Raw genomic sequence first — 25,490 nt, forward strand, 5'->3', positions numbered from 1 at the left:
ACAACGTCGTTCTTACTGGTTTGAGCTCCGTCACGTCCCATTCCAGGTACTCTGCTACGTGCATCATCTGGGAGATAATGTGCTCCAGCTCCTGCATCACAGACGGTCATTACAGACACAGAAATACAGTATTTACCTTCCCGTATGGAGACTGATAAACAGCTGGTAATAGCAGGTTGGGAACACGTGCAGAAGAGCTGCACAGCGGGAAACAAAGGCGGCGTGGGAAGAGCTCCTCGCCTGATGGTTTAATTACACAGAGCCTGACATTTGTGTCTGGTGCCACACTGGATTATCAAGATGCTAAGGACAGTTTTGAAGAGGAGAGAGGAGAATCACAGGTTCATGTTTTGGTAGAGAAGAATCATGTTTTGGTGTTAATATGGATCGTACTGGAAAAACTCTCATATTTTTCCCACTTCCAGCAATGAGTGTTTTTAAAGACTTCCTCCTACTAACTTTACCTACAAATTTGCTTTTGTTTCCATGTTAAATTACTTTAAGAGCAGCAACAAAGGTTGAAAAACAAACTTATTCAGGTATCAAAATAGAGAATGTTTCTAAAAAGCAGATAGTTTCCAGAAATGACTTGATGAGCAGATTTTCAATATTATAATTTACTATGTTAGCCTATAAGATAGCTAACAGGAGGAAACTTCAACTTATGAAACTATTCTGTTGAAGAACTAACACGACTAAATACAGTTAGATCGATAGATAGAAAAATGCTTGTCAGTATATTGGATTCATTAAAATGCATTCACAATAAAATATCTGAACCTTTCAATATATTTATTACCACAATGACCAGTCGGGAGAAAACAGACTGCTAAATTATCAGCTGCATGAAAATGATTGTTGTAAAAATGTTTTTGAAAAAAGATGTTTGTCTTAAGATTACGTTAGTAGTGTATTTAGCATATTGTCAGCTCCATTAAAGTGGTCTGTATTTTTTTGTTTTTTGTGCCAACGTCACATTTTGCAAAAAAAAAAAAAAAAACGAAAAAAAGATTTAAGCCATTATTTTTAGGAAGGTGACAATATGATATTTTAGCAGTATAACTACAATATATTTAACACATCTAATATACAAACACAGACTTAAATGTTTTTGGGTGACAAAAAAATAAAAAATTGAGAAGTACTCCAAAAAATACTGAAAGTTTCTTTTTTTGAATAAGAAAAGTGTTTGAAAATGTGTGACAAGATATACAGTAAAGATATAAAAAAATAACAGATTTGACCATACAGACATATAAGTAAATTTAACATGATAAACTGTTAAATTACAGTAAAAATCCCTGGGCATTTTCAATTTTTTCTGTTTTTTTTTCTTACACTTTAGATAGAAATATACTTTGCAGAATATGGACACAATTTTTAGGCCATAATTGTAAATAACTAAATTTGAGATTTTATTACCAAGAATTTTATATCTATATGTGTAATGATTCCATATAATAAAAGCTTAATATAAGTATAATATATTTTTTATTTATTCATCAAATAATTGGACCATTTTGGAAAAGCAGCGCAAAATGTCATCTGTTTTTGCATGAGGGGAAAAAGAAAACAGAAACAAGTTTCTCCTTAAATGAACCAGATTTGATTTGTTTGTTGCAGCTCAGTGAAGCATCCCTTCACAGATACATTTAGACCGCATTGCGCCACCTGGAGGACAGGATCAGGTGTGTTGGTGTGGGTGTTTGCACACCTGATGCCCCTGAGCACAGGTGTGTATGCAGCAGTAACAGGCAGTAAGGACTAAACTGAGGGGGTTGCACAATAATTGACTACAAGCCAATTCTTCTTAGCAAGTGTTTTCACTGCATTTTTGCAGCTTCATAATGGCATCTTAGTGATTTTGTTTGCTCTGAACACCAACAACCTGTGTTCCTGGTAGGATTCCAGATGTTGGGTCACACTTAAAACACTTAATGAGATTTTTACAGGCCTTTCTTTCCCTGTGCACAAATGTTTGATGATCCAAACCAGCTCTTTGTTGACTGGGGAATAAAAACACACAGATTTATGTGCTCGACTTGAAAGAGAAAAGAGGTAAAAATATTCACCGAGCTATCCAGCGATCCGTTTCCATCTGTGTCGTAGAGACGAAACATAACTGTGGAAATGAAAAACACAACCAAATATTAGTCCTAGATCATTTTCAAACTTTTTCAGGCTGAGGTCCACTTTGCACATTCAACAAACACTGGCGGACAACCTAACTTGAAATTCCACCGCAATAACATCTTAATATACAAACTATGAAATTAAACTATTAGTCTCTGAACACAATTCCACTCAGGGCATTTTGAGTTATTTACATATTGTAAAAAGTGTGGTTTCTAAGCTTCTAATTTAGAAGCACAATTAAAAATTTTATTTGGCAAAAACAAAAATCATCTTCTGTACCATTTAATGTAAAAAATATATGCACCCATTTATTTATCTATTGTATTTAATTAATTTAATTTAGTAATCTTCAATTAAATAAAAACAATAGCTGTTGAGGTGTGAGCAGAGCATCATAAGCAAGCAAAATCGAATTAAAAAAAACTAACAGTTCTCACTGAGTCCTACAGTAAACGGCTTAGAGCCGTTCAAAAGAATCGAATCGCTCGTAAACGACACATCAAAACTCTCAGGAGGTATAACTTAACTTCCTCAGATCGTACAAGTTGTCCTAGAGTTGTTTTCTATTCAGTTTTTCTTTTGAGTGACCCGGTTTTGAGCCACTTATCCATTATTATTTTAAACATGATGCTTTGGTAAGCTAGCTGAAGCGTCGCACTTTGATCTGACGTCACGACAAAATAAACGGTCGTTTACATGCAGTACGTATGGGTGCGTTCACACTGCAGCCTGAAGTGACTCAATTCCGATTTTTTTGCCAGGGCCGTTCACACTGCCAGTAAATGCGACCTTTATGTATTCTGCAGTGTAAACGGGCAAACGACCTGAAAGTGTCCCGCATGCACACTAGAGGGCGCAATAGCGTCAGCGTTCTCAGTGTTCTGCCAACCGCCATAAAAAGAAGAAGAGCTCAGTGTTTGCGGAAGTAAACATGGAGGCTAACGGTGGAGCTTAGCTTACATATTTGAAGTTGTTGTCCAACCGGAGCAGCATATTAACAACTTAATCCTCATATAGTCCGTCATGGTTGTTGTTTTTCTTCCCACTTGCGCGTATCAGGACACAGAATAGTGAGATTTGTTGAGAATCAGTGACGTTCAGTTCGGATGAATGCGGCCAGGACGTTATGGTCGCATTTGAATCGGATACGTATGGGATATGGGTCACAATCAAAATCGAATCCGACCTTTGCTGTTCACACTGCCATGAAAAGATCAGATACAGGTGGCATTACGTCAAAAAAATCGGAATTGGGTCACTTCAGGCTGCAGTGTAATCGCACCCTATATGACCACCAGGGGGCGCCCGCGGACCACGAGCGATACGGGAACCACAGTTTCAGAAAGACTGTTCTAGATCAGTGCTCAACCTCCTCAATCTTTAAAGTGAATATTTACAGACAAACTGTGGAATAAAACATAATTTCACTCTTTGATGTTTTCTAGTGGCTTCAAATAAAAAGAAAATGAACTTTGTAAGCTGTTTGCATTTAAATTAAACATCTTAACGACAGTAAAGTTATATTCAACGTATGATTGCACTCTCCTGTGTCTCTTAAAAAGGGAGTAAGAAAATCTCACATATTTATTATTTTCTTATTTTTGCAAGAAGAAGTAGCGTCTATTCTTTAAATGCAGTGACCTAGGTCTGTTTCTGTTACACAATCAACAAGTCGCTGTTGCCATGGTAACAAAACAGCGTGCATAGGCAGATCTGTCAGAGACGTTTATTTTAGAGAAGGTGTTGCTGTTACTCAGGTGCAGGTCCTGTCAGATTGATAAAGACGTGTTTATCTGATGTGTGATGGCTGCAGAAAGACCCAAGGCTGCACATCATGTGAGCCTAAAACCGACAAGCAAGAAAGGTGTGTGTGTGTTAACACACTGCCAAGGAACAAAATCAACAGGGATGTTAGAAATGCAATAGTGAGAAACAATTATTCACGTGTAGAAAAACATTAAAGTCATGTGCCAAATTTTTTCTCTAAGATCAAAATCTTCAAAGAAGCTACCAAAAAAACCCCAAAGCTCCATTTCAGTCTGCATACGATAGCTATTAGGTAAAATGTTAGGGTTACTGACAGCAAAGTTATAAACACACTGAACACCAGTGGGCTGTTTTGGAAAGGTATCCATGTAAAATCTACATGTTTCTGCTTTGCATTTGCATCAAATATTTATTGCACCAGCAGGAGGCTGCGTAACTGGATTGCATGCTCAAGAGACAGCTGCATAACTCAATCAGAAGACTTCCTTTGGACAGATGAAAGTAAACTAGAAAATATTTTTGAATTTTCCAACGGTGCCTTATTTGGCACTAATTTTTTGCTTATTGCTTTCCCCAAAAAATCTCAGAGTAAGATTACCATGTAGTGAAAGACTGTGTTCTGTTTTACATAATAATTATCTTAAGACTGAAAGGACATTTCACACTACAACAGAACAAGCGGATACATAAAAACATATGTAACATAAACCATGTAAATCAGCTTCGCAGTCATCAGCAAGCCAGCAGAGGGAGCCCTCCTCCAATGAAGTAACTATAACCTCAGGTTCAATGAGATTTCACTTGGAGTTAGTGTTCAGAAATAGTCATGAAGGAAGAGTGAATTAAATTATTTAGTAATCTCTATGCTTAACGATCGTCATTCCTCTCAATTATTCAACATGCGACTGAGAATTACAGTGAAACGTCACTGAATAAAGACTCACTTTATCCCAATTAAGAAGTGTAACAGAATTCTGTTATAAATAACCTGCAGTATAAATTTATCTCAGGTAGATTTTATTAAATGGATGTAGAACCTTGTTTTTTCCTGTCTTTTATCAGATGTTTATAGTTCTGAGTCTGAAACATTTGTCTGGTTTTGGCTCACAAGGTTTGTTCAGATCAGGAAAGCTGTGTTGACCTGGAAAGAGTTTCAGTTTCTGAAACGCTTCAGAAACAGGACCGGTTTTGTGGACACAAGGATAGATTATTGACAGATTTTTTTCAGTTTTGGTTGTCATTGCCAGAGTTGTTTTAATGCAGATGATCTAATCTTACTGCAAAGCATTGTTTTTATTTATTCACGATACGATACATATTGCGATATTCAGCAAACGATACAATTCAATACACTTTTGCGATTTTCTGAAAGATTTTAGAGGAACAGAGTGATTTTGGTGACATTTTGTGACTGTTATAGAGTTGGATTTAATTAATTTAACTGAAAACTGATTAAAAGCACCAACTACACAATACCTGGCTCTGGTTGGACACAGACTTAAAGTCGACAGCTGGACAAAATGAATCAAAGTGGTGAAAAAACATGTTTCTTTTAATTGAAACAGTACAAACTGTAGCTTACATTCATTTATAAAGTAAATAAAGTGCACCAAGTACCTGCTCTGGATAGTTTGATACCTTTTTAACCCTTAACATCTGAAGGAATCACTCTAAGCCTGATGACCTAATCACTCTCCTGGTGAAGCAAACAGTGAGTGAGCAAGGTGACAGTTGGATGTTACGATACTTGCGGATGAATATCGATTTTTTTTCTAGGAAAGAAAATATCGATATATATCGCAAAATCGATATTATTACACAGCCCTAGTACTAAGTGGCAAAAATGTGTTTGCTTGAAATCGTTTACAGAAGGAAAAGTTGAAGTGGTCTGTTTGGGTGGTCATGTGTTGAAATAGAAAAACCGCATTCCAAAGTAAGTGCTTTTCTGATGAAAACATGACTTTAGGAGGACTGCCATTTTGTAAAACAAATCTTTATAGTTATAGTTCTTTATAGTCAATGCTACAAGATCAGAACCTACTAACAAATCAACAAAACCAGAATAAAACACTTTAATCGGTGTGTTTTTAGCAGCAGTTCAATAACACAATTAGCTAATGAGATTAGATTTGAACTTTTTTTTTGTTTATCACAACCATGTTGTGTCTGAAAAGAATCTATTTCTTTAAATCACAAACTATTTTAGATCATCTGTAATCATTGCAGCATAATTCAGTCCAGCTTGAACTTAAATCAGGATCTGATTTAAAGTGGGAATCATTCAGTTCAGTTTTAATAAATTTATACAGATAACATTTAAAATAGAATCACCCATTTTTTTACCAAAATGTTACAACAGGTTTAAAGTGGTCAGGGCTTCTTTACTGCTAATTTAGCCAAACCAAGTCATGCTAACATGAGTAGCACTTGTAGTTAGCATGCTTTGTTAACTACAAACCCCCCTAACTAATACCTCCTAGTATTAGATGATACCTACAGAGTATTAAGTAGCCTAAAATTCCCCCACAAATTAACTTGACAAAAACAGGGAGCATCTTTTAGCAACCACAGCTACAGGAGCAGCCCGAAAATAGACTTTAAATCAGTCAAAATGCTTCCCTGTGGTCCACTACAGCATGAACATGTAACCTTATTTGTCACTGGTTCATGCAATGCACCTTTGCCTCTGACTTCATGATGATAACAGAATCAGACATAGGATGATACTAACACTCTAGTTTGTCCTCAGGGCGCCCGGCTTCCAGCAGCGAGAGGTAAAACACAATATCCTTCAGCTGCACCGTATCCAGAGGACCGGGCGGGGCAGGGGTCTTCAGAGGAGTCGAGTTGCTTTTGATGAGCTTAAGGCCTGCAGGGGGACACAAACGAAAGGTCAAAACATCCTCCACAATGCCCCCGTTACCCCAAATACCTTCTGGTTAGGGTGCCTATCGTCACAGAACTGATCCATGGACAGAAACAGACTAATGTTATTCCTACCTTATTGTTTTTAATGAGATAGGAGTAAAAACTTAAGAAATGTAGTAAAATAAATAAATAAAAATCTTCAGAACCTGGAAGTTACATTGTGCACTGCACAAACACAAAATCTTACCAAGTAATTTTGGTCTACATTCTAGTGCAAATATCTTATTACACTTGAAAAAAGACAAACTAACTTAAAAGTAACTTTTCGACAAGGTATAGGTGCTTGTTTAACTAAATAATTCTTTAATATTGATGAAAAAGTACTTGTTCTATTGGCAGATAAATGAACTTTTAAAATGGGAGAAATGTTTTTTAAGTGAAATAATCTGCCAATGGAACAAGAAGTTTTTATCAATATTAAGGAATTATTTACTTAAAACAAGCATATATATGTTGCTAAAAAAGTTACTTGTAAGTTTTGTTTTGTCTTATTTCAAGTTTACTAAGATATTTCCACTAGAAACTAGACCAAAAGTTTTTTGTAAGATTTTATGTTTTTGCAGAGTATAACCATCTTGGCATGAGGACTGGACAATATGTCTGAAAAACACATCACAATATAAGTGTCTCATATCAGTTGATATCAATAATTATTGATTAGGTTTTTTAACTAAATATCTGAAATACTGGCAAACTGGTGACGTGACCTTTTCCTCTATTATCAACAGTTTCCGTATTTTTTATTTTTAAGCAGTGGAGTCACAGTGGTGAGATTTTAAACTGCTTCTGCGCAAGTTACTCAACGGGTCGTTGCTAGGTAACCAAAGAGTGAGTGAGTTGCTAGGTAACCAAAGAGTGAGTGAGTCAGTTGATTCCACCAACCAAAATTTTCATAATGTTAGTTTTAGAAACAAAGTTTTAGAAACCTACATTTTAAGTTCCAGGAATGTTTCAGCAAAGTCAATTTCTGTAAAGTATCAGGAAAGAACCTTCTACGTTCGTTGAAGGTTCAAGAACAGTTCTGAGAACGTTTTTGAGAGTTTTCTCCAAATATCTGCAAAGCGCTCCCTGTAGTTTGAGAAAGTACAAGCTGCATTATGTAGTTTTACAAAAACGTTTCTCATTTATGGAAAAAATTACCACAAAAGAACAAATAAACCTAAATCGCAGAACAAAATTATTTTCTGATATGGATTTGACAAAGAATTGGGGTCATTACTAGAGAAAGCTGTTTAATGCAAAAGCTAAAGGGATTTTAGATCATAACAGATGTTTGCATTTCACAGAGTCCAAGGTGAGAGAAGTTGCACAGTTAAATAATAGCAGTTGTTGATGATTTTGTAGAAATCCAAATGAAAGTACCAAAATGTTCAAAATGTAAATTTTGCATAAAGGCAAAAGAAATCCTCAAAAGTGCAAACAAACAATTTTTTGTTTCTTTTTTTTAAAAGTCAAAGTTAAGTTCATTCACTAGCACACTCCAGCAACAAGGCAGTTCAAAGTGAAACAAGCAATAAACATCAGATTATGGCAAATATCAATCTAATGTACATCAAATATGCCGATCAATGTTCCACTTCCCACTAATCAAAGGAAAACGTTTTACTGTTGCTTTTTAATAGGCAAGGCAGCTACTGGATTTAACAATGTTGCTAAATATCTCAAGGGCACAACTGCTTGGTAACACTTCAGCACTGCACCAAAGATGTCACCCAAAAAATCTAACAGTCGATATGTTAATAAATAAAATGCACAATAAATTAAACTTAAAGCAATGTAGGTAATAAACTAATGAAGAAAATGCCAATAAAAATCTCTGACTTTGGAAATACTAAAAAGTCAGAGTGTGAAAAGAATGTGTAGAAGACGATGAATACCAGTAATAAAAAACCCAACATGATTTGCTTCCTCCTAAGATTTCTTGGGTTTTTGCTTTTTTCCCCCCACAATTAAATGTTTTTAGATCATCAAACAAATGTTCAGACACATATAGCTTGAGTTAATGCAAAGAGCAGATTTCAAACAAATATTTCATACATTAAGGGATAAAGCTATCCAAACAAATATGGCTCTATGTAAAGAAGAATATTGCCATCTTGTTATCATCCAGATCAACCTGCCACCACCCTGTTTGATTACTGGTATGATAATTAACCGTTTTATAAAATTCTCTCTTAGTTTTATGCCAGTCTGTGACGGTCCCTCCATCGCACCATGCTGACACACAAATCATTATTCGTTCTTTCTCCAAATAGAAGGAACAATTTGCGCTTGGACAGTTTCCCCTCAAATAGTTGGACAAATAAAATCATGGATTCTAATATTAATGTGTCAGTTGGACTTTGTGCTGACCGCTGCCTTTTAGTGGGGAAATCTGTGACTGAATACATTGCGCACATTTATCTTGAAAGTTAACTGCAGTATTTGTGTTTATTTTATGGGTTCTTCTATGTATGTTTTGTTTTTGTGGTGTTCACTTTATTTGTTTTTCTAGATATATGGTACTGAAAGCAGTGATTCTTTGCATTGTTTTTTATTAATTACTGACATTAGACCCAGTAGTTTTTAACATCTAGTCTTTAGTTCTCTAATTACTGCTACAATTACAATTGAGATTTCACTTCTATTTTACTCACCATAAAAATCTGCAGCCAATTCAGCCTCTACAACCAGTGTGAGCCGGTTATGACACTACAAAACAACCAGTACCTGATCTAATGAGTATGTAATCTTTTTGGCATTATTACACAACAATGATTTAGCATAAATGCTAAAAACAAACAGAGCCCCTGCCAAGGGAATTGGCAGACTCTATGATTTACATTTCATGCCACCTGGCTGGTTGCTGCAGCAGAATTATAACATCTGATTACAAATATACGAGTATCTACGTAACACCAACATCTGCTGGGTTTACAACTGACTGTTTGCCTTGGGAGGGAGACGGAGGTTTCTTTCCACACTTACCAGAGACTCTGGGCTTGTCAGCAGATGAGGGACTGGGTTTGGGTCCCTTGTTGCTAAACGACATGAAGAGATGTTGACAGAACTCCTCAGGGAGTTCACTCTCCAGGAACGTCTGCATGAAGACCTTGAAGCCTTCGAAGTCAATCTCCTAAAGCCGAGACAGAAACAGGTGAATGGTCAGGATCCTCCCACAATCAAGTCTCAATCAATCAGTCAAGTTTATCTGTTCAGCACATTTCAGCAACAAGGAAGTTCAAGGTGCTTTTCGTCATGAAAATACAAAAATTAACAACTGAAGCATTATATTTTTGTAAGTGCTGTCATTCCAATCAAAACGTTGATTAATGTTTCATTTATTATGGCTCAAAAGCAACTCTAAACAGCTGGGTCTTTAGTCTAGATTAAAAGGAACTCAGTGTTTCTGCTGTTTTGCAGTTTTCTGGAAGTTTGTTCCAGATTTATAGTGCATAGAAGCTGATTGCTTCTGGTTCCACAGAGTGATGAACCTCCTTAGTATTCTCCATTGTAGAGCCAGTGGGCCAGTGACTTGGTGCTGATTGTTCGCATTCCTCAAATGATTCAGATCTGAATATCTGATATTTGTTTGTTTATTTGGATCGCCAACCCATTTCAGTAGCAATGTCTACTTTTCCTGGTGTCCGCGTCATAAAAAAAGCATTTATTACATAAACAATTACACACATTTAACATAATATTAAAAACATAGCACATCAATTCATTAATGTACAATTATAATTAATAATTCCAACTAAGCTAAAATGAGAAAAGTTTGGTTTGATTTGACTTCAGACAGTGAGAAAAAAACGTGTTTGTGCAAAATTCTGGTTTCAACTCTATATATAAATTGAGTAAAATATAAAACTGTTACCTGACTGAGGACTTCCTGCTTCTTTAACCGGAAGCATGAGGAAAAGATAAGTCAAGTTTAAATTATATTTGTGTAATACATTTGTATACAGCAACCATTCACATAAACATACAGAAAGACACTTTCATTGTTTTAACTGGAGTCAAGCCTGAGACACATCAGAGTTTCGACTTCATACCATCTTCGGTTTAGTTGCTGTCGCTTCAGTGTTTGTTTAACTCTTACCCCTAAGGGGTATAAATAAATCGCTGACAAAAACACAAAAAAATCATTTAGCTCACATTAATTAATAAGAAACTTTGGTATGTATAGAATGGTTCTGTGTCACACATTGTAGCTTGACCCTGCTGAAATATTAGGACAAATACAAATATTTGCATTTTTTACCTCGCCAATTTCTTTGAAATAACATTGAAACACTACCAAAATAGTATTTGTAACACAAAAAGTAGTACAGACTTTTAAATCTAAATGTTGTGTAAAAGTATACCAAATTTGGACTCAATCAGATGAATCATATTATTTTAGAATGGTATTAGTGAGAAATTTCTTAGGCGGAGAGGCCATTTTGGCACATTTATCCAAAATGTCACCAAACTGTGCCAAATGTGTTTTTTACATCAATACTGGGGTTTGTTAAAATTAAATAGCTTATTACCATCTAATGACACTTTCTACATATAATATAACCATTGGTCATGACATTTACCCCATTTATATGCAAAATGTACCATTGTGCACAGTGTAATATGTATAATAATGATGACCTGAAAGCTCTTTCTTTGACTCCAAATAGAAAACTTTTATTGAAACAAGATAAAACAGTCAAAAATACTTTTTGAATAATTTAAAAGAGCAAATAAACAATTTTGAAAATCCACCACCACCATCACCACCAAAAAAATGGACATCTTACCTCAAAGAAGATGAAGAATCATGAGAGGTGGGGGGAGGTTCAGCGTCACCCGAGCTTGATGGTTCGGCTTCCACTCGACTATAAATAAAAATAAAGTATTTGAAGAATTAGAGGTTTATTACAAAGTAATGAACCAAAGTAAACATGAAATCCTTACTAGTAAAATAAAACATATTTTAGTAAAACATAAGTAAACAAATAACCACATGGTTTTACTTCCTGCCGTTATTACAAGCATATAATCACTGAAATAAATAAATAAATAAATAGAACCAAAACATCAAATATTTTGTGTGAAATTGCGGGGGGAAACTTACACATCACCGAGATCAAGTCTGTCAGCTGTGTCCTGCTCTTCCTCTTCCTCCTCGTCCGAATCCCACCAGCTATCAGAAGAATCTTCCAGCTCAAAATCGCTCCGAAATAGTTCTTCCAGCGCCTCCACATCGGACATTTTCCTCCGCGCCATTGAGAGAATTTTTCCAAGATTTAGCTCCACTCCTAGCAAATCGAAAAACCATTGTTGTTCAAAAGCCTTCAAAAGCCTCTAAATCGTCAAGTTTCTGCTGCTATGATCGATTTATCATAAATAAATCAAAACTGAACTCACGGAACCGAGATAACTCCACGTGCTCAGACTCCCGTATACCACATCTGCTTACGCACGGAGAACGCTTGGAGAGCGCAAGAATTACGCATTCATTTAGATGGGGTTCCGGAAAATACGTTATGATTTTGCGTAGCCGACATCTTGTGCCATACTCTGAGAGTCTTTCCACTATCACGTGAAGCCATAAAATGGCCGTGATGATCAGCTGATCGGGTGTTTTCCAGGCAGTTGCGTCATCGCCCGAGGACCTTTAAATCTCATCAGCTGTTTTTAAATAGCTCTAAAATCTTAACATTTTGGGCAAAACCTTTATGCGGAATAGTTTTTGAAAGATTAAAGCCTCTTTTAGCGGATAATAATAAAAAAAAAAATTTAAAGGCACGCGGAGCCTTTGTTTACAGAGCGATCAGTCACATGGAACCTCGAGGTCCTCGGCTTAACAGGTTTCTATGATTTACATTTCATGCCACCTGGCTGGTTGCTGCAGCAGAATTATAACATCTGATTACAAATATACGAGTATCTACGTAACACCAACATCTGCTGGTTTACAACTGACTGTTTGCCTTGGGAGGGAGACGGAGGTTTCTTTCCACACTTACCAGAGACTCTGGGCTTGTCAGCAGATGAGGGACTGGGTTTGGGTCCCTTGTTGCTAAACGACATGAAGAGATGTTGACAGAACTCCTCAGGGAGTTCACTCTCCAGGAACGTCTGCATGAAGACCTTGAAGCCTTCGAAGTCATCTCCTAAAGCCGAGACAGAAACAGTTGAATGGTCAGGATCCTCCCACAATCAAGTCTCAATCAATCAGTCAAGTTTATCTGTTCAGCACTTTCAGCAAACAAGAAGTTCAAGGTGCTTTTCGTCATGAAATACAAAAATTAACAACTGAAGCATTATATTTTGTAAGTGCTGTCATTCCAATCAAAACGTTGATTAATGTTTCATTTATTATGGCTCAAAAGCAACTCTAAACAGCTGGGTCTTTAGTCTAGATTAAAAGGACTCAGTGTTTCTGCTGTTTGCAGTTTTCTGGAAGTTTGTTCCAGATTTATAGTGCATAGAAGCTGATTGCTTCTGGTTCCACAGAGTGATGAACCTCCTTAGTATCTCCATTGTAAGCCATGGGCCAGTGACTTGGTGCTGATTGTTCGCATTCCTCAAATGATTCAGATCTGAATATCTGATATTTGTTTGTTTTATTGGATCGCCAACCCATTTCAGTAGCAATGTCTACTTTCCTGGTGTCCGCGTCATAAAAAAGCATTTATTACATAAACAATTACACACATTAACATAATATAAAAACATAGCACATCAATTCATTAATGTACAATTATATTAATATTCCAACTAAGCTAAAATGAGAAAAGTTTGGTTTGATTTGACTTCAGACAGTGAGAAAAAACGTGTTTGTGCAAAATTCTGGTTTCAACTCTATATATAAATTGAGTAAAATATAAAACTGTTACCTGACTGAGGACTTCCTGCTTCTTTAACCGGAAGCATGAGGAAAAGATAAGTCAAGTTTAAATTATATTTGTGTAATACATTTGTATACAGCAACCATTCACATAAACATACAGAAAGACACTTTCATTGTTTTAACTGGAGTCAAGCCTGAGACACATCAGAGTTTCGACTTCATACCATCTTCGGTTTAGTTGCTGTCGCTTCAGTGTTTGTTTAAAATCACTCACTTAAATAACTTACCCATGTTAGGATTTTTTTTTCGGCACGTGGAGAAGAAACTACACTATAAAGGATGGGTTATGTAATGCAGTGTGAAGTCAACACACACCTCCTCTGGGTTGTATTTAGCCAACACTCCGTCTCCATGGAACTCCTGCAACACATCCTTCAGCTTCTTGGTGGAGTCTGAGGGAGAAATGTTTACAACATGTCATTCATTTATAGCCAAACTTACATCTGTTTTCATACTCCACATTAAAGGCTTTTACGCAGCTTTGTGTTGAGGACTTTTAGCAGATTATTTGAATTGCTACAGAAAATCTGCATTTTATGCGGCCATTGCTGCAGATGTTATGATCACTACTGAGAACTTGTGAGGAATAAAGAGAGGTTATAGGCTATATAATGGCATAAAGAGGTCATATATATGGAGTAGACGGGAAGGATGAGTGGGATAAACAGGGCTCCATGTTGTAACATAAATTTTTATTAATCTGATGCTACAATAGAAAAAATGCCTCTTAAATATTCATGTTGTTATAATTACAGTAGCTGATAAGATTTCTAACTCTGCTGCCTCTTCTTTTGTCTCCTGCACTAATAGCTCTGAATCTTTTCTTTAATCCAAATCCATTTCACCAACAGTGAAAAGAAATGAATGCCTCACGGTGGACTGTGTGTTATTATTACTGACCATCTTTATTAATGCACCATCGACGAAAAAACCATTCAGGAGCAGAGTGATAATAAATAAATAATAAATAAATTACCGGTCTGCTACATTCTCCAGGCACAACTAAATAGTAATTTACAATTAAGTCATGGTCAGGATTTAGGTTCATAAACACAAGCTATTTTCTTCAACTATAAAAGCAACCTAAATCCGTCTCTATTGAATAGCATATTGCGAATGTTCACATAAGCAATTATATTGCTGAAAGGGTAATTCTAATTGTTGTCAGACCTGGTGAGGCACACAGCTATTAAAATGTTATGAAAGTGTGCAAAGCTCGATTTAATGAGGGGAAAGGGAGATGCAGAGGAGAGGAGATGGAGGATGAAATGCCTATTGTTACCAAACAGGAGGTTTTATAACCAGGAGCTGCAGAGTGCATGCAGAGCAGCCAGGAGCTTCTGGAAACATGATTATCTGAAATCTGTCAGCTGTGCATCTTTGCTCCACATGCACATCCACACAGACTAGTTCTCCTCCAACTATGGTTCTATTTTAACTTGTACTTCTTCTTTACAATTACATACAGTATATTTGCACTTAAAGCTGCAGTATGCAACTTTTATCACAATATTTGTTGAAATTGTTATGTCAACATGTTATAAGGCAGATTATCTGGAAAAAAGAGAAAAAAATTGAGCTCCTCTCTTCTCACAGTGCTAATTATAAACAACCAATCAGAGCCAGGAGGAGGGTCTGAGCGCTGTCAATCACCCTCTGAGTGGTGCTGCTCATCATCTCTTCCCCCTGCCCTCATTGCTCTCTGATAGCAGCTAATACACTGCAAAAACGCAAAATCTTACCACGTAATTTTGGTCTAGTTTCTAATGCAAATACCTCAGTACACTTGAAATACGACAAACTAACTTAAAAGTATCTTTGATGAAAAAGAACTTGTTTCATTGGCAGATAAATTAACCTATAAAATGGGAAAAATGTCTTGTTATAAGTTAAATAATCTGCGAATTATTTACTTAAAACAAGCCTATATATCTTGCTAAAAAGTTAGTGTTAAGTTGGTTTTGTCTTATTTTAAGTTTGCTAAGATATTTGCACTAAAAACTAGACCAAAATTAATTAGTAAGATATTATGTTTTTGGCGTAGCCTGTTATGGATGCTAGAGCTAGTTAGCAAGGTCACAGATGATGGCAGACAAACAGATATTCTGTATCAGTAATATTTTGTCTGCCATTAGCACATTGAGCAGTGAGTACATCAGATTGATTGACAGCACTAAGACACTCCTCCTGGCTCTGATTGCTTGTTTCCGGTCAAGAGTTCATGGAGAAAGTGGAGGAAATTGATCTTTTCACAGATTATCTGTCTTATAACATGGTTACAATTTAACAAATATGTAAAAAAAAATGTTTTTTTTTTTATAAAAGTTACATACTGCACTTTCAATTCAAGTGATAGACCAATTTTTACAAACATGAATAAAAACAACTTGAAACTGGAAATAATTTTTTTAGTATATAGTCTGGACTGAGTTCCCTCGTCTGTTTACTGGTCCAGATTTGTATTCAATTCGAGAACAAAGTTGTTATTTTCAACTCAAATAACTGCAAGGCATTTATGGTGACAAACATTCATTATTCAGATTCACTGTGTGTGCTCTGAATAGTAACTAAAGATAATGGTTCAAACATCTGTGAGTTGTATTATGTACCATTGAAAGTGCATTGTAATCATTTTAAATGCAACCCTGAGGCAGCAACAAAAGATTTGTAGTCCAGTGCTGGACATTTACCCAACCTTCTTTCTGTTCAAAGAACATTGTTTTGTCTTTCTACAGAAATGTTTCAGTCAGCTCTACAATTTAAATATTTTAACAGATATTACCCTTAATGTTAAGGCTGCCACCTAAAATAAATCGCTGCACGCTCACGCAATAAAGGATACAGAGCAGATTTTGGACTGAAGCACCAAACTGGATGGCCAATCCAGAACCCCAGTGTGTGCAGTGACCGTTTGTCGAAATCTTTTATGGTCTGTTATGAAAACAACGAGCTATGCCAACACCTCAAAGCATAATATAAACATCCAGAGAAGGAAAACAACATTATGTGCAGCAAATTAATCTGTAAATTAACCTGTCCTTTTGGAGCAAGCCGTGTCAAAATCCTTACCAAACACTATGTTTTGGTGTTACCACAGTGATGTTACGGTCAGCTTACAGATAACACTTTTGTTATAGTTACGTCTGTGCTTTGATGCAGTCTGAGAAGCTTTGTTTAAGCTTGTGGTGCAGCGACCTCTGTAAATGTTTTGTTTTACTACGGAGGATTAGCGGAGCAGAAATCCTGCCAACTTTCCACTAATAAAACACTGATTGAGTTAAGCACCCATCAAACACCTTGCTTCCCTACCGAGTGTAACAGTTATGGGCTACGCAGCTAACTGCGGCTACAAAAGCAGCATCAGAAGATGGTTCTTGAAGGAGCCTGAGGTGTGAATGAAGACAATCACTGTTTTAGTTTTGGTGTTTTTTGTATTGATGATAGGGGGGGAAAAAAAACAACAACAAACAATTACAAATACACAATGAGGGTCAAATTAATACAAAATAAAATAATTCAAAAGATCAAAGTTCTTGTCCTTAGCTCGCCATCCTTTGCTCAGAAGAGGATCTGAGAATCTGATCTATCAAAAAAAACCCGACCTAAAAGGCCAAAAAAAAAACATTAGGCGGTTTATCAACAATAAGTATGTGCAAACACACAAATACAATAAATATCAAATTCAATAATTAAACTAAACATTTCAGTCAGGTTAAGTTAACCATAATTTAAATAAACAAAAAGAATAATCATATTTCAAACTAATCCATTTAAGGTTAAAGTTGAAATCAAAGTTCACTTTCAAAATCAATCAAGAGAAAATAAATAACTCAAAATACCAAGCAGTGTGAGAAAAAGAAAATATACTGCGCAATATCAATTAAATGTAGCTACATCCATTTTCAATCAATTTCATTACAAAGTAATGAAATCTTCACAAAACTATCAATTACCTTTCAGCTGAGAGTGCTAGACTGGATCAGCTGTGAATCCCGTGACAGCCCAGGTAACAACTGCCACAGTTCTAATAAAAAAAATGCTCCAATGAGCAATCGAGCAAAACTTCATGCTGAACAATACTATCAACCAAGCAAACTCACCAATAGTTCAAATCACTTTCAGAGATTTGGGTGAATTTTCCAAGGAGAGATGATCAGCAAGACGCCAACAGCCAGTCACAATCACAGTGGAACAGGTGGTGTTTTAAACTGCGCTGAGGCGGGGCTTTAAATAAGTTGAAGAGTTTGGGGCAAAACAGGAAGTGGGCCCGTAAAAATAAAAGTCTGACTAATTGACTAATTACGGGTTACACGAGACTTATTTTTCAACTTTAAGCAGTTCCATTTTTGTTCATTTATGACGTTATAAGTCAGCTAGGGAGGTTGCTTTAAAGAAGCTATTCTTAATCTTCTCTAATCTTAACTACTGATCATGTTTCGTGATCAAGAACCTGTTATGTCAGACAGTTATGGAAAACATACAAGTACAACCTTGGTGTTTCAACATGATTTTATAACTAATGCAAATCAGCAGGTGTGACCACAGCTGGAGAGCAGTGATGTGTTTTAACCCAATGCTAAAACGTAAATGCATCACCAATAACACAATGTTGCATTTCCACTTATCGGTATGGATAAGGTGGAGCTGCTGTCATCAAAGTAGCTCCACCCTCCATTGATTAGGAGACAGAAAAACATATTTATGACAATTTAAAGGATAAAAAAATTATTACTTAATGGTTAAAAGCGTTATATCAGACACTATGCCTGAAAGACCATGGGCTAAGACTGGCACAGATTTGTTTCACTTCAGTGGTGCAGAGTACCTACTGCGTGTGGATTATTTTTCAAAGTTTCCGGAGATCGTCAAATTGAATGCAACACAAAGCAAACATGTCATCACCGGACTAAAGTCTGTATTCGCACGACATGGTGTGCCGGATGAATTGGTCTCTGATAATGGCAGACAGCTGGTGAGCCAAGAGATGGTGGACTTAGTGAAGAATGGGGTTTTAAACATACAACCTGAAGTATTTTTATCCTCAGTCGAATGGACAAGTTGAGAGAGCAGTTCAGACAATACAAAACGTACTGAAAAAAGCACAGGACAGCGGAGGTGACCCGCATCTAACACTGCCTAAATACAGGAGCACAGCAGTGTGTGGAGCTGGATTATCATTTGCTCAGATGCTCAAGTCAAAAATACCAGTGGCAAACATATTACTGCAACCAGCTGTCCATGAAAATGAAGCAACTTTGTACATAGTCAGCAGACAGAAACAATATTTTAACCAAAGAACCAGGACCCTGCCTGATCTTCAAGATGGCGATAAAGTGAGAACTAGACAAGGCTATAAGTGGGAACCAGCCATTGTGGTACAAAAACACAGTTAGCCAAGGTCGTATATTGTTAAAACTACAACTGGAGAACTGTACAGAAGGAACCTCAAACACCTGGTTCAAACAAGAGAGACAGAATTTCCGAGAGTACCTGATGTAACACACCATAGTACTCTTATCAGGAAGAGATACAAGACACACTGCCAAGAATGAAGTCACCTCAAGATGCAAGAAACATGCAAGATTCACTGTCATGTGTTCAACCTCCTAGTTCTACACCAGACTGTTCCACGCAGTCCAATAAATGTGAGTGATACTGCCGTTTCTTCTAGCAGCCCTGGGGGAACAACGCGCTGTGGAAGGAAGACCTGTCAGAAGGCAAAGACTTTACATGGACTGAACTTCATTTTATAAATGTTGTTATAGCTATTTAACTTTTGAACTGATAGAAACTAAATGTAACTTTATATTAAAAAAAACGAAGAAAAAAATGTAGAAAGCGAGATGTGACGTATATTGAAAAAGCCATGTAATTATTTGGTGCTGCCAGTAGGTGGCACTGTGATATTTTGATATACGAGAGGAGAAAGTGGCAAATAAAGAAGAGAAATGTTTGCTCACAGGCGTCCCGACTCACTAAATGTTAGTCATAAAAAGCGTTTCTCTTTACACCGGAGCAGCATTAAAACCCGTACAAAACACCAGATGCTAACCAATTTTTTCAATACCTGCTAGCCAGGCTACATGACGGTGCGGCCTTGTCTCCATGGTTACTAATGGTTAGTAACCATGGAGGTTACTAACCTCCATGTAAGTATGACGTTTATGAGTCATACTTACTCATAAACGTTAATCTTCTTAACTTGTGAAAACTGCAAATCCGCAGTTACGCTGAGGGCTACCAGTCATTATGAGTAATGGCCGCTATCTATTGCCGCCATATCGTTCCTCATTAAAAGTTATAAAATAAAATGACAAGTTAGGTTTTCATCTGCGGTTTGTAGACCCGACCGCGCAGCAAACTATGACCATTTTAAAAGTCAAATCAGCTATATAACAGCGATGATAGGTTAGGCTACAAGATAACCGTTTTTTGACAGGTTTTATTTGAGCCCATAGGTTGTTTGACGTCCGTAATGGCGGAGCGGGCTGAGTTCTGGACGTATTCATGTCTGTGGTTCTGGGGACCGTGACGTCACGTGCCATAGTTACATGTCAGAATTATATCTGTAAGACTGTCCTGAACACAGACAAATTAAGATGAGAACGTAATTTACTCACAGTGGGTGTATTCCTGCAGCAGGGCAAACTCTGCCGGGGTCAGTGTGACCCATTTGTCCTGACCGTTCATCGTGCTCGGTCCTTGTCGGTACGTTCTTCAAGCCTTCCCAGGACGTCACGCGTCAGACGACCAGCTCCATCACCGGCTGCAGTCACCTTCTTACCCTTCTGCTTTGCTTCCTTTGAAGAAAAGGTCAGAGAAAATGGCAGAGCAGGTCAGATGCAGCATCTCTTTGGCTTTGTTCAGCCCGCAGAGAATCTCATTGTCTCTGTTTGGAGGCAGCAACAGTTGGAGGCTCCTCACTCATTTTAAAGGAGCTACTTTCTACATGTTTCCTGCCGTTCATTTCCTTCTGCATCAATTTCTGACAGATTTTACTAATATTCATCAACCTTTTCTGCCAAGAAAAAACAAAGAAGAAACAACTTTTAATTATAGGTTAAATTTCTTTGCCAAATTAATTAAAATGAATGAGACGGCATTAGTGTGACAATAAATTAGATGACCTGATGTAACATCCGACCCTGCAAGTGTTTCCTGGTAGTTTCACCAGGCCCAAACTGTATTTATCACAATAAAAGCGTTACATATCAGTCAATAATTGTTGATAATTATTATTAAAAAGTCTTTTCTTTTGGAGGGTTGCTGTAAATAACTGAGACGATGCCAAACTGGCACCTTTCTGTTTTTATCCACAGTTTTAACATTTTTAAGAAGCTATGAGACACTGGCAAAAACCTTAAACTGCTGCTGCGCCAGTTACTCCAAAGGCTGTTGCTAGGTAACCGTAGCTGGGGAGGGGGAACTTGAAACTGCTTCTAACGCAGCAAGTTGTTGCTAGGTAACCAAAGAGTGAGTGAATGTGTTGATTTCACTAACCTAGCTTCCTTTGTCTACATTTCCCAGAAGGCTGTGTGGTTCTGGATTGGAGTTCGGTGAATTTTATATATATTGAATATTAAATATTTTATCAGATGTATCAGCTATTGATTTTGATTATGTGTCTATCATGATATATATTGTTACTGATTTATTGTGCAGCCTTAAGTGTATTAATATTTAGTAGGTGGTTTGAATTAAATTGTAGATATTATAGGTCATATTAAAGGATCATTATAGATAATATAGGGAATATAAGCCCCTCCATGTGGGTGGTGTCAGCTCAGGGTGTTTATAAGCCTATTGATTCCTAAAGAGGTTTATGAAAACACATTTATCTCCAAGTTCATCTAAAAAATGTGAATATCCTGGAAAAGTTAAATGTTTTTGCTATGTATTAAATGTAGAAACAAACCACTTTTGTCTGATGTTTCTCTCTATAAATATTTGTCTCTCAAGCATTACTACATTTTCTACATCTGGACAAACTTAAATAACTTACCATCAAGAGTCAGCCATTACAGTTTAGCTCCTTTTGCTGATAGAACCTCTCTGTTTTGTGTTTTCATTGAACATTTATTGTATGGATCATATCTATATTGGTCCTGAAGCTTTGACCCATTTACTCGTAACTGAAATCCTGGATCAACAAGTGGATGTTCAGTCATGTGAAGGCTAATTTCAAACGACTGAAATCTGTTTGCGTCGCTGCGAATACAAACACCGTACGTTGGTGTGTTTTTTATTATTATTTTATCGGGTCGTTAAAAGATTTTGATTTGTTTTTGACCCATCTGTGGGTGTGTTTGTTCTCTGACGTGTGTGTGTGTGTGCAGAAATTCCCTGAACAATTAACAGAACGTCATCCAAATTACAGAGTTGATGACAGAGAGTTACAGAATGCATCAGAGCTGGACGTGTGGGAACCAAAAACTTCAATCTTCAAAAACTGAGCCATAGAAGAAGACGTCGAGTGAGACATGTTACATAAAACTGCTTCTCTGAGTGTATTCCTGCTGTGCACTGCGATCATCCGCTCCCTCTTTCTGCAGTGCAACCAGCTCTGCAAATGTCACAGCAGTGCTGCTGCTCCAGTGGTGCAGTAAAAAAAAAAACACAGCATCACTATCATCTAGCAGGAGACTCAGTAGGTGTTGAATGAGAATCAATACAGTGACACATTTAGATGCTGCTCACCTGCTGCAGGGCTGAGGAGGAAAACAGATGTCTGGAAATGAAGCTCCTGAGTCAGATTTCTGGCTTTAGTCCTGACTGGATCCCCTCTGAGGTTGTAATGTTGCTCTGTGTATGCAGCAGCAGCAGCCGCCCTCTGTGCTGCATGTCACTGTCAGCGCGTATAAATGGTGGACTGATTGTTTTTTTCCCCTCTGGTCAGAAGAAGATCAAGAATGTGGACTAGTGACACGCTGAGTGAAGGAAAAGAGGAGGATGAGACAGAAAGAGAGAGAGAGAGAGAGAGAGGGATTATCCAGTGTTCGGTTTTCCATACTCCCGCTCGCTCACGTCACATCCCTCCTTCCCTCCCCTTCCTCACGCTGTCGCTCGTCTTTAACCCCCTCCTCCTAAAAACCCTCAGGTCCTCTCATCCACCGCTTCCACACTGCCTCCCTCGTTTTCTCACACCTCTTTTCTCTCTTCATCCCACCTCCAACCTGTTTTCACGTCGGCCAGCTGAGAGTAACAACCTGTGGGATTTCAGGAAGAGAAATAATTCATGTTTTTATGCTACAAACATTTACTTCAAAGCACTTTACTGGGATTTTATGTGAAAAATAAACAGAAAGTAGCAAATAAAAAAAACAGTAATGTTTACAAATAAATGCACTGTAAAACATTTGAGCTGCATTCAGTTGTGTCTACCATCTTCTGCTTTTTAAGTCAGATAAATTCATCCAGTTTTAGATTTTGAACCTAAATGTGAGTTTGTGAAAAATAAGCAGACAGTTGTAAGTTGTGTTAGCTTTTTATTAACTTTGTCAAACCTCCAAGAGTTGAATCAAATAGAGTTTTTAGATTAGCACTTAAAAAACTGAAAGAAGCAAAAGACAGGAGTGGGAACTATTTCCCAGAATGCTTAGCAGTGTGTTTTTGTATCCTGAGATAGAAGTGCATTACGTTGATCTGACTGGTGTTTTATTAAGCGAAATGTTTATTTTTATTTCCTGTTCACACTAAATGTTTTTGAGCTGAATTTATTATGATCTTTAATAAAATTCATTATCAGATCAGACATTTTGTTCATGCAATTTGAAGCAAGAATTAAAATTATTCTAAAGCAAAATAAGCTATTTTAACTTGATATTGTGAGTGAAATGTAAGAAATGTGGCTCTTTTACTAGGTGAGTTTTTTTTCCTTACATATTGTGAAATAATTATTATGTTTAAATTGCAGCATTAAGTTAAAACTCACATTCAAGATTAATGAACTTAAATTTAGATAACTTGTCTCTTGTTCTTAAATTAACTAAGTTAAATCCAAAACAATTTTCTTGTTGACTTAAGTTGCATTTTCAAGACAGCAGGTGAACTTTCATTTCCAAGTTAAGCCACATTCAAATGTTTTACAGTATACCTTAAGATGTGACAATATTTATTCTCACTTTTTTAAGCAAAATAGTTCTATCAGATGAGACGGTGAGACATTTTTACTTAGTAGAGTGATTTTTGTTGTTTGTTTTTACTGCAGCAGCATTAAGATAAAATATCTGTGTATTACTGATGTCTATATTAAGCCAGTAGCCATGTGCTGTTTTGGACTAAACAATACACTGTTGGAAAAATAAAGATTTCAGAAGGGCACCGTCATGTCCTGACGAATAAGGGCTGGTGCTGTGAACACCAGTTTTCAAATCTTGACACAGATTCTCAGTTAAAAGGTATGCTTGGGCTTTGACTAGGCCATTCCTTTGGAATCTCTTTAGTGTTGTTGCTTTTGTAAAACAATCAAAAACATGTTTATTTTTCACTTCACAGCTGTATGCTAGTTTGAGTTGGTGTCTCATAGTTTCTCACTAAAATAAATTGTGACAACATTAAACAGTGTGTGGATGTGTTTCAGCCATATTTATCTTGTTGCCTTATATTTGCATGTTTTTAATCCGGGATTCCCACTTTTCTAACAATGCAAAGCCTCTGCAGCAGCTAAATGTCAGCCGCACTGTTCACGCAGAGTGAAAGGCCATCCTGTGCCCCGCAGTCACCGTGTGTCGGTCACATGTGAGGGACATATCAATACTTCAGCTGCCTCTCCCACTCTGAATGTAAACGCCCACATGACCTACACAGACAGCCTGGAGGCAGCGCTACATCACAAACCACGCCGGGCTGCCCGCATTTGGGTCGGTGATCTTTGATGAAACTCGATTCATGCTGCGGTTTGATGGTCGGACTAACCGTCGCTTCCGGTGGAGCGAAACCTCTAAAAGGCGCCAGTAAAGGAAAGGTTAGCTTAAGGTTCAGATGAAGACGTGATGATTATTCCTGGAAACGCGTCGTGTCAAAAGGTTCTGTTCAGAAAAGCAGAACAGAGACGGCCTTTCGCGTCTCCTGCAGAAAGAGTTTGCTGTGCGAGATTTAGCTGGATGTTGCAGTTTGGGCTCATTAGAAAATGGCCGTTAAATGGCTGCGGCCACGAGTGTCTGGGCTCTGCGCTAGAAGATTTATAAACCTTAAAGGTTCGACAAACAGAGCAGAAAACGGGAACAAGTCGGATTGTTTGTTATCAACAACAACTGAAATTTGCGGTTTTAACCAAATGATGTGAGGAAAACAGTTTTTTAAATGAATAAATTAATGACAAAAGTCAGATTTCTGCATTTGCAGCTTAATGGAAAACTATGTTACATCATGTATTACAAATATTTCATGTCCTAACTTCAAGCTTCCTGTTTGCGCACAAAGAACCTGTCCTAAAGCAAGTCAGTTTTTGAAATCGGTCATATTTAGAGGAAAAATGTTATGTTTCTGCTCATGGACATCGTTCACTGGTGCTTTTCCTCCAGCTTCAGAAATTCTTGCTGTTTTGTCATTATGAATTCAATATGTTTATAAATTGATAGCGTAATAAAGTTAATAGACCAGAATTTTTTTTCAGACTTTTGTGAAATGACAAGAAACGATATGAGTCAAAAGTTGAGGAGAGCTAGAAACTGAAAATAGTTTCCATGTTCATCTTAGCAAAATGGCTGAATCTAACTGAAGTATTCATAGCCCTTAAACTGCTTCATGTTTGTCAGATTGGAACCCAAAAAAATAAATTCATTTTATT

General features: G+C 37.0%; 1 protein-coding gene across 5 annotated transcripts in view; it reads right to left on the minus strand.

Annotated features, from left to right (window-relative positions):
* The window catches only part of dgkb (diacylglycerol kinase, beta), a 74,812-nt gene extending 52,032 nt beyond the window's left edge, over positions 1-22,780 (minus strand). Inside the window, exons 1-8 of one of the 5 annotated variants that reach the window (XM_008430939.3) lie at positions 22,400-22,766; positions 20,323-20,502; positions 14,018-14,094; positions 13,689-13,709; positions 9,799-9,946; positions 6,635-6,772; positions 2,073-2,122; positions 17-91 (exon numbers count right to left, since the gene is read on the minus strand). In XM_008430939.3, the coding sequence (XP_008429161.1) occupies positions 17-91; positions 2,073-2,122; positions 6,635-6,772; positions 9,799-9,946; positions 13,689-13,709; positions 14,018-14,094; positions 20,323-20,392 (579 nt within the window). In that variant the 5' untranslated portion in view covers positions 20,393-20,502; positions 22,400-22,766. Of the gene's footprint in view, positions 1-16; positions 92-2,072; positions 2,123-6,634; positions 6,773-9,798; positions 9,947-10,687; positions 10,705-13,688; positions 13,710-14,017; positions 14,095-20,322; positions 20,503-21,061; positions 21,085-22,399 lie in introns of those variants that run through there. The other 4 variants (XM_008430940.3, XM_017309705.2, XM_008430941.3 and 1 more) reach the window with 4 other exon arrangements.
* Positions 22,781-25,490: the final 2,710 nt, after the last annotated feature.

The sequence above is a fragment of the Poecilia reticulata genome, chromosome 16 (assembly GCF_904066995.2).
Source record: "Poecilia reticulata chromosome 16, P_reticulata-male-v2, whole genome shotgun sequence".
Classification (NCBI taxonomy): Eukaryota; Metazoa; Chordata; class Actinopteri; order Cyprinodontiformes; family Poeciliidae; genus Poecilia; species Poecilia reticulata.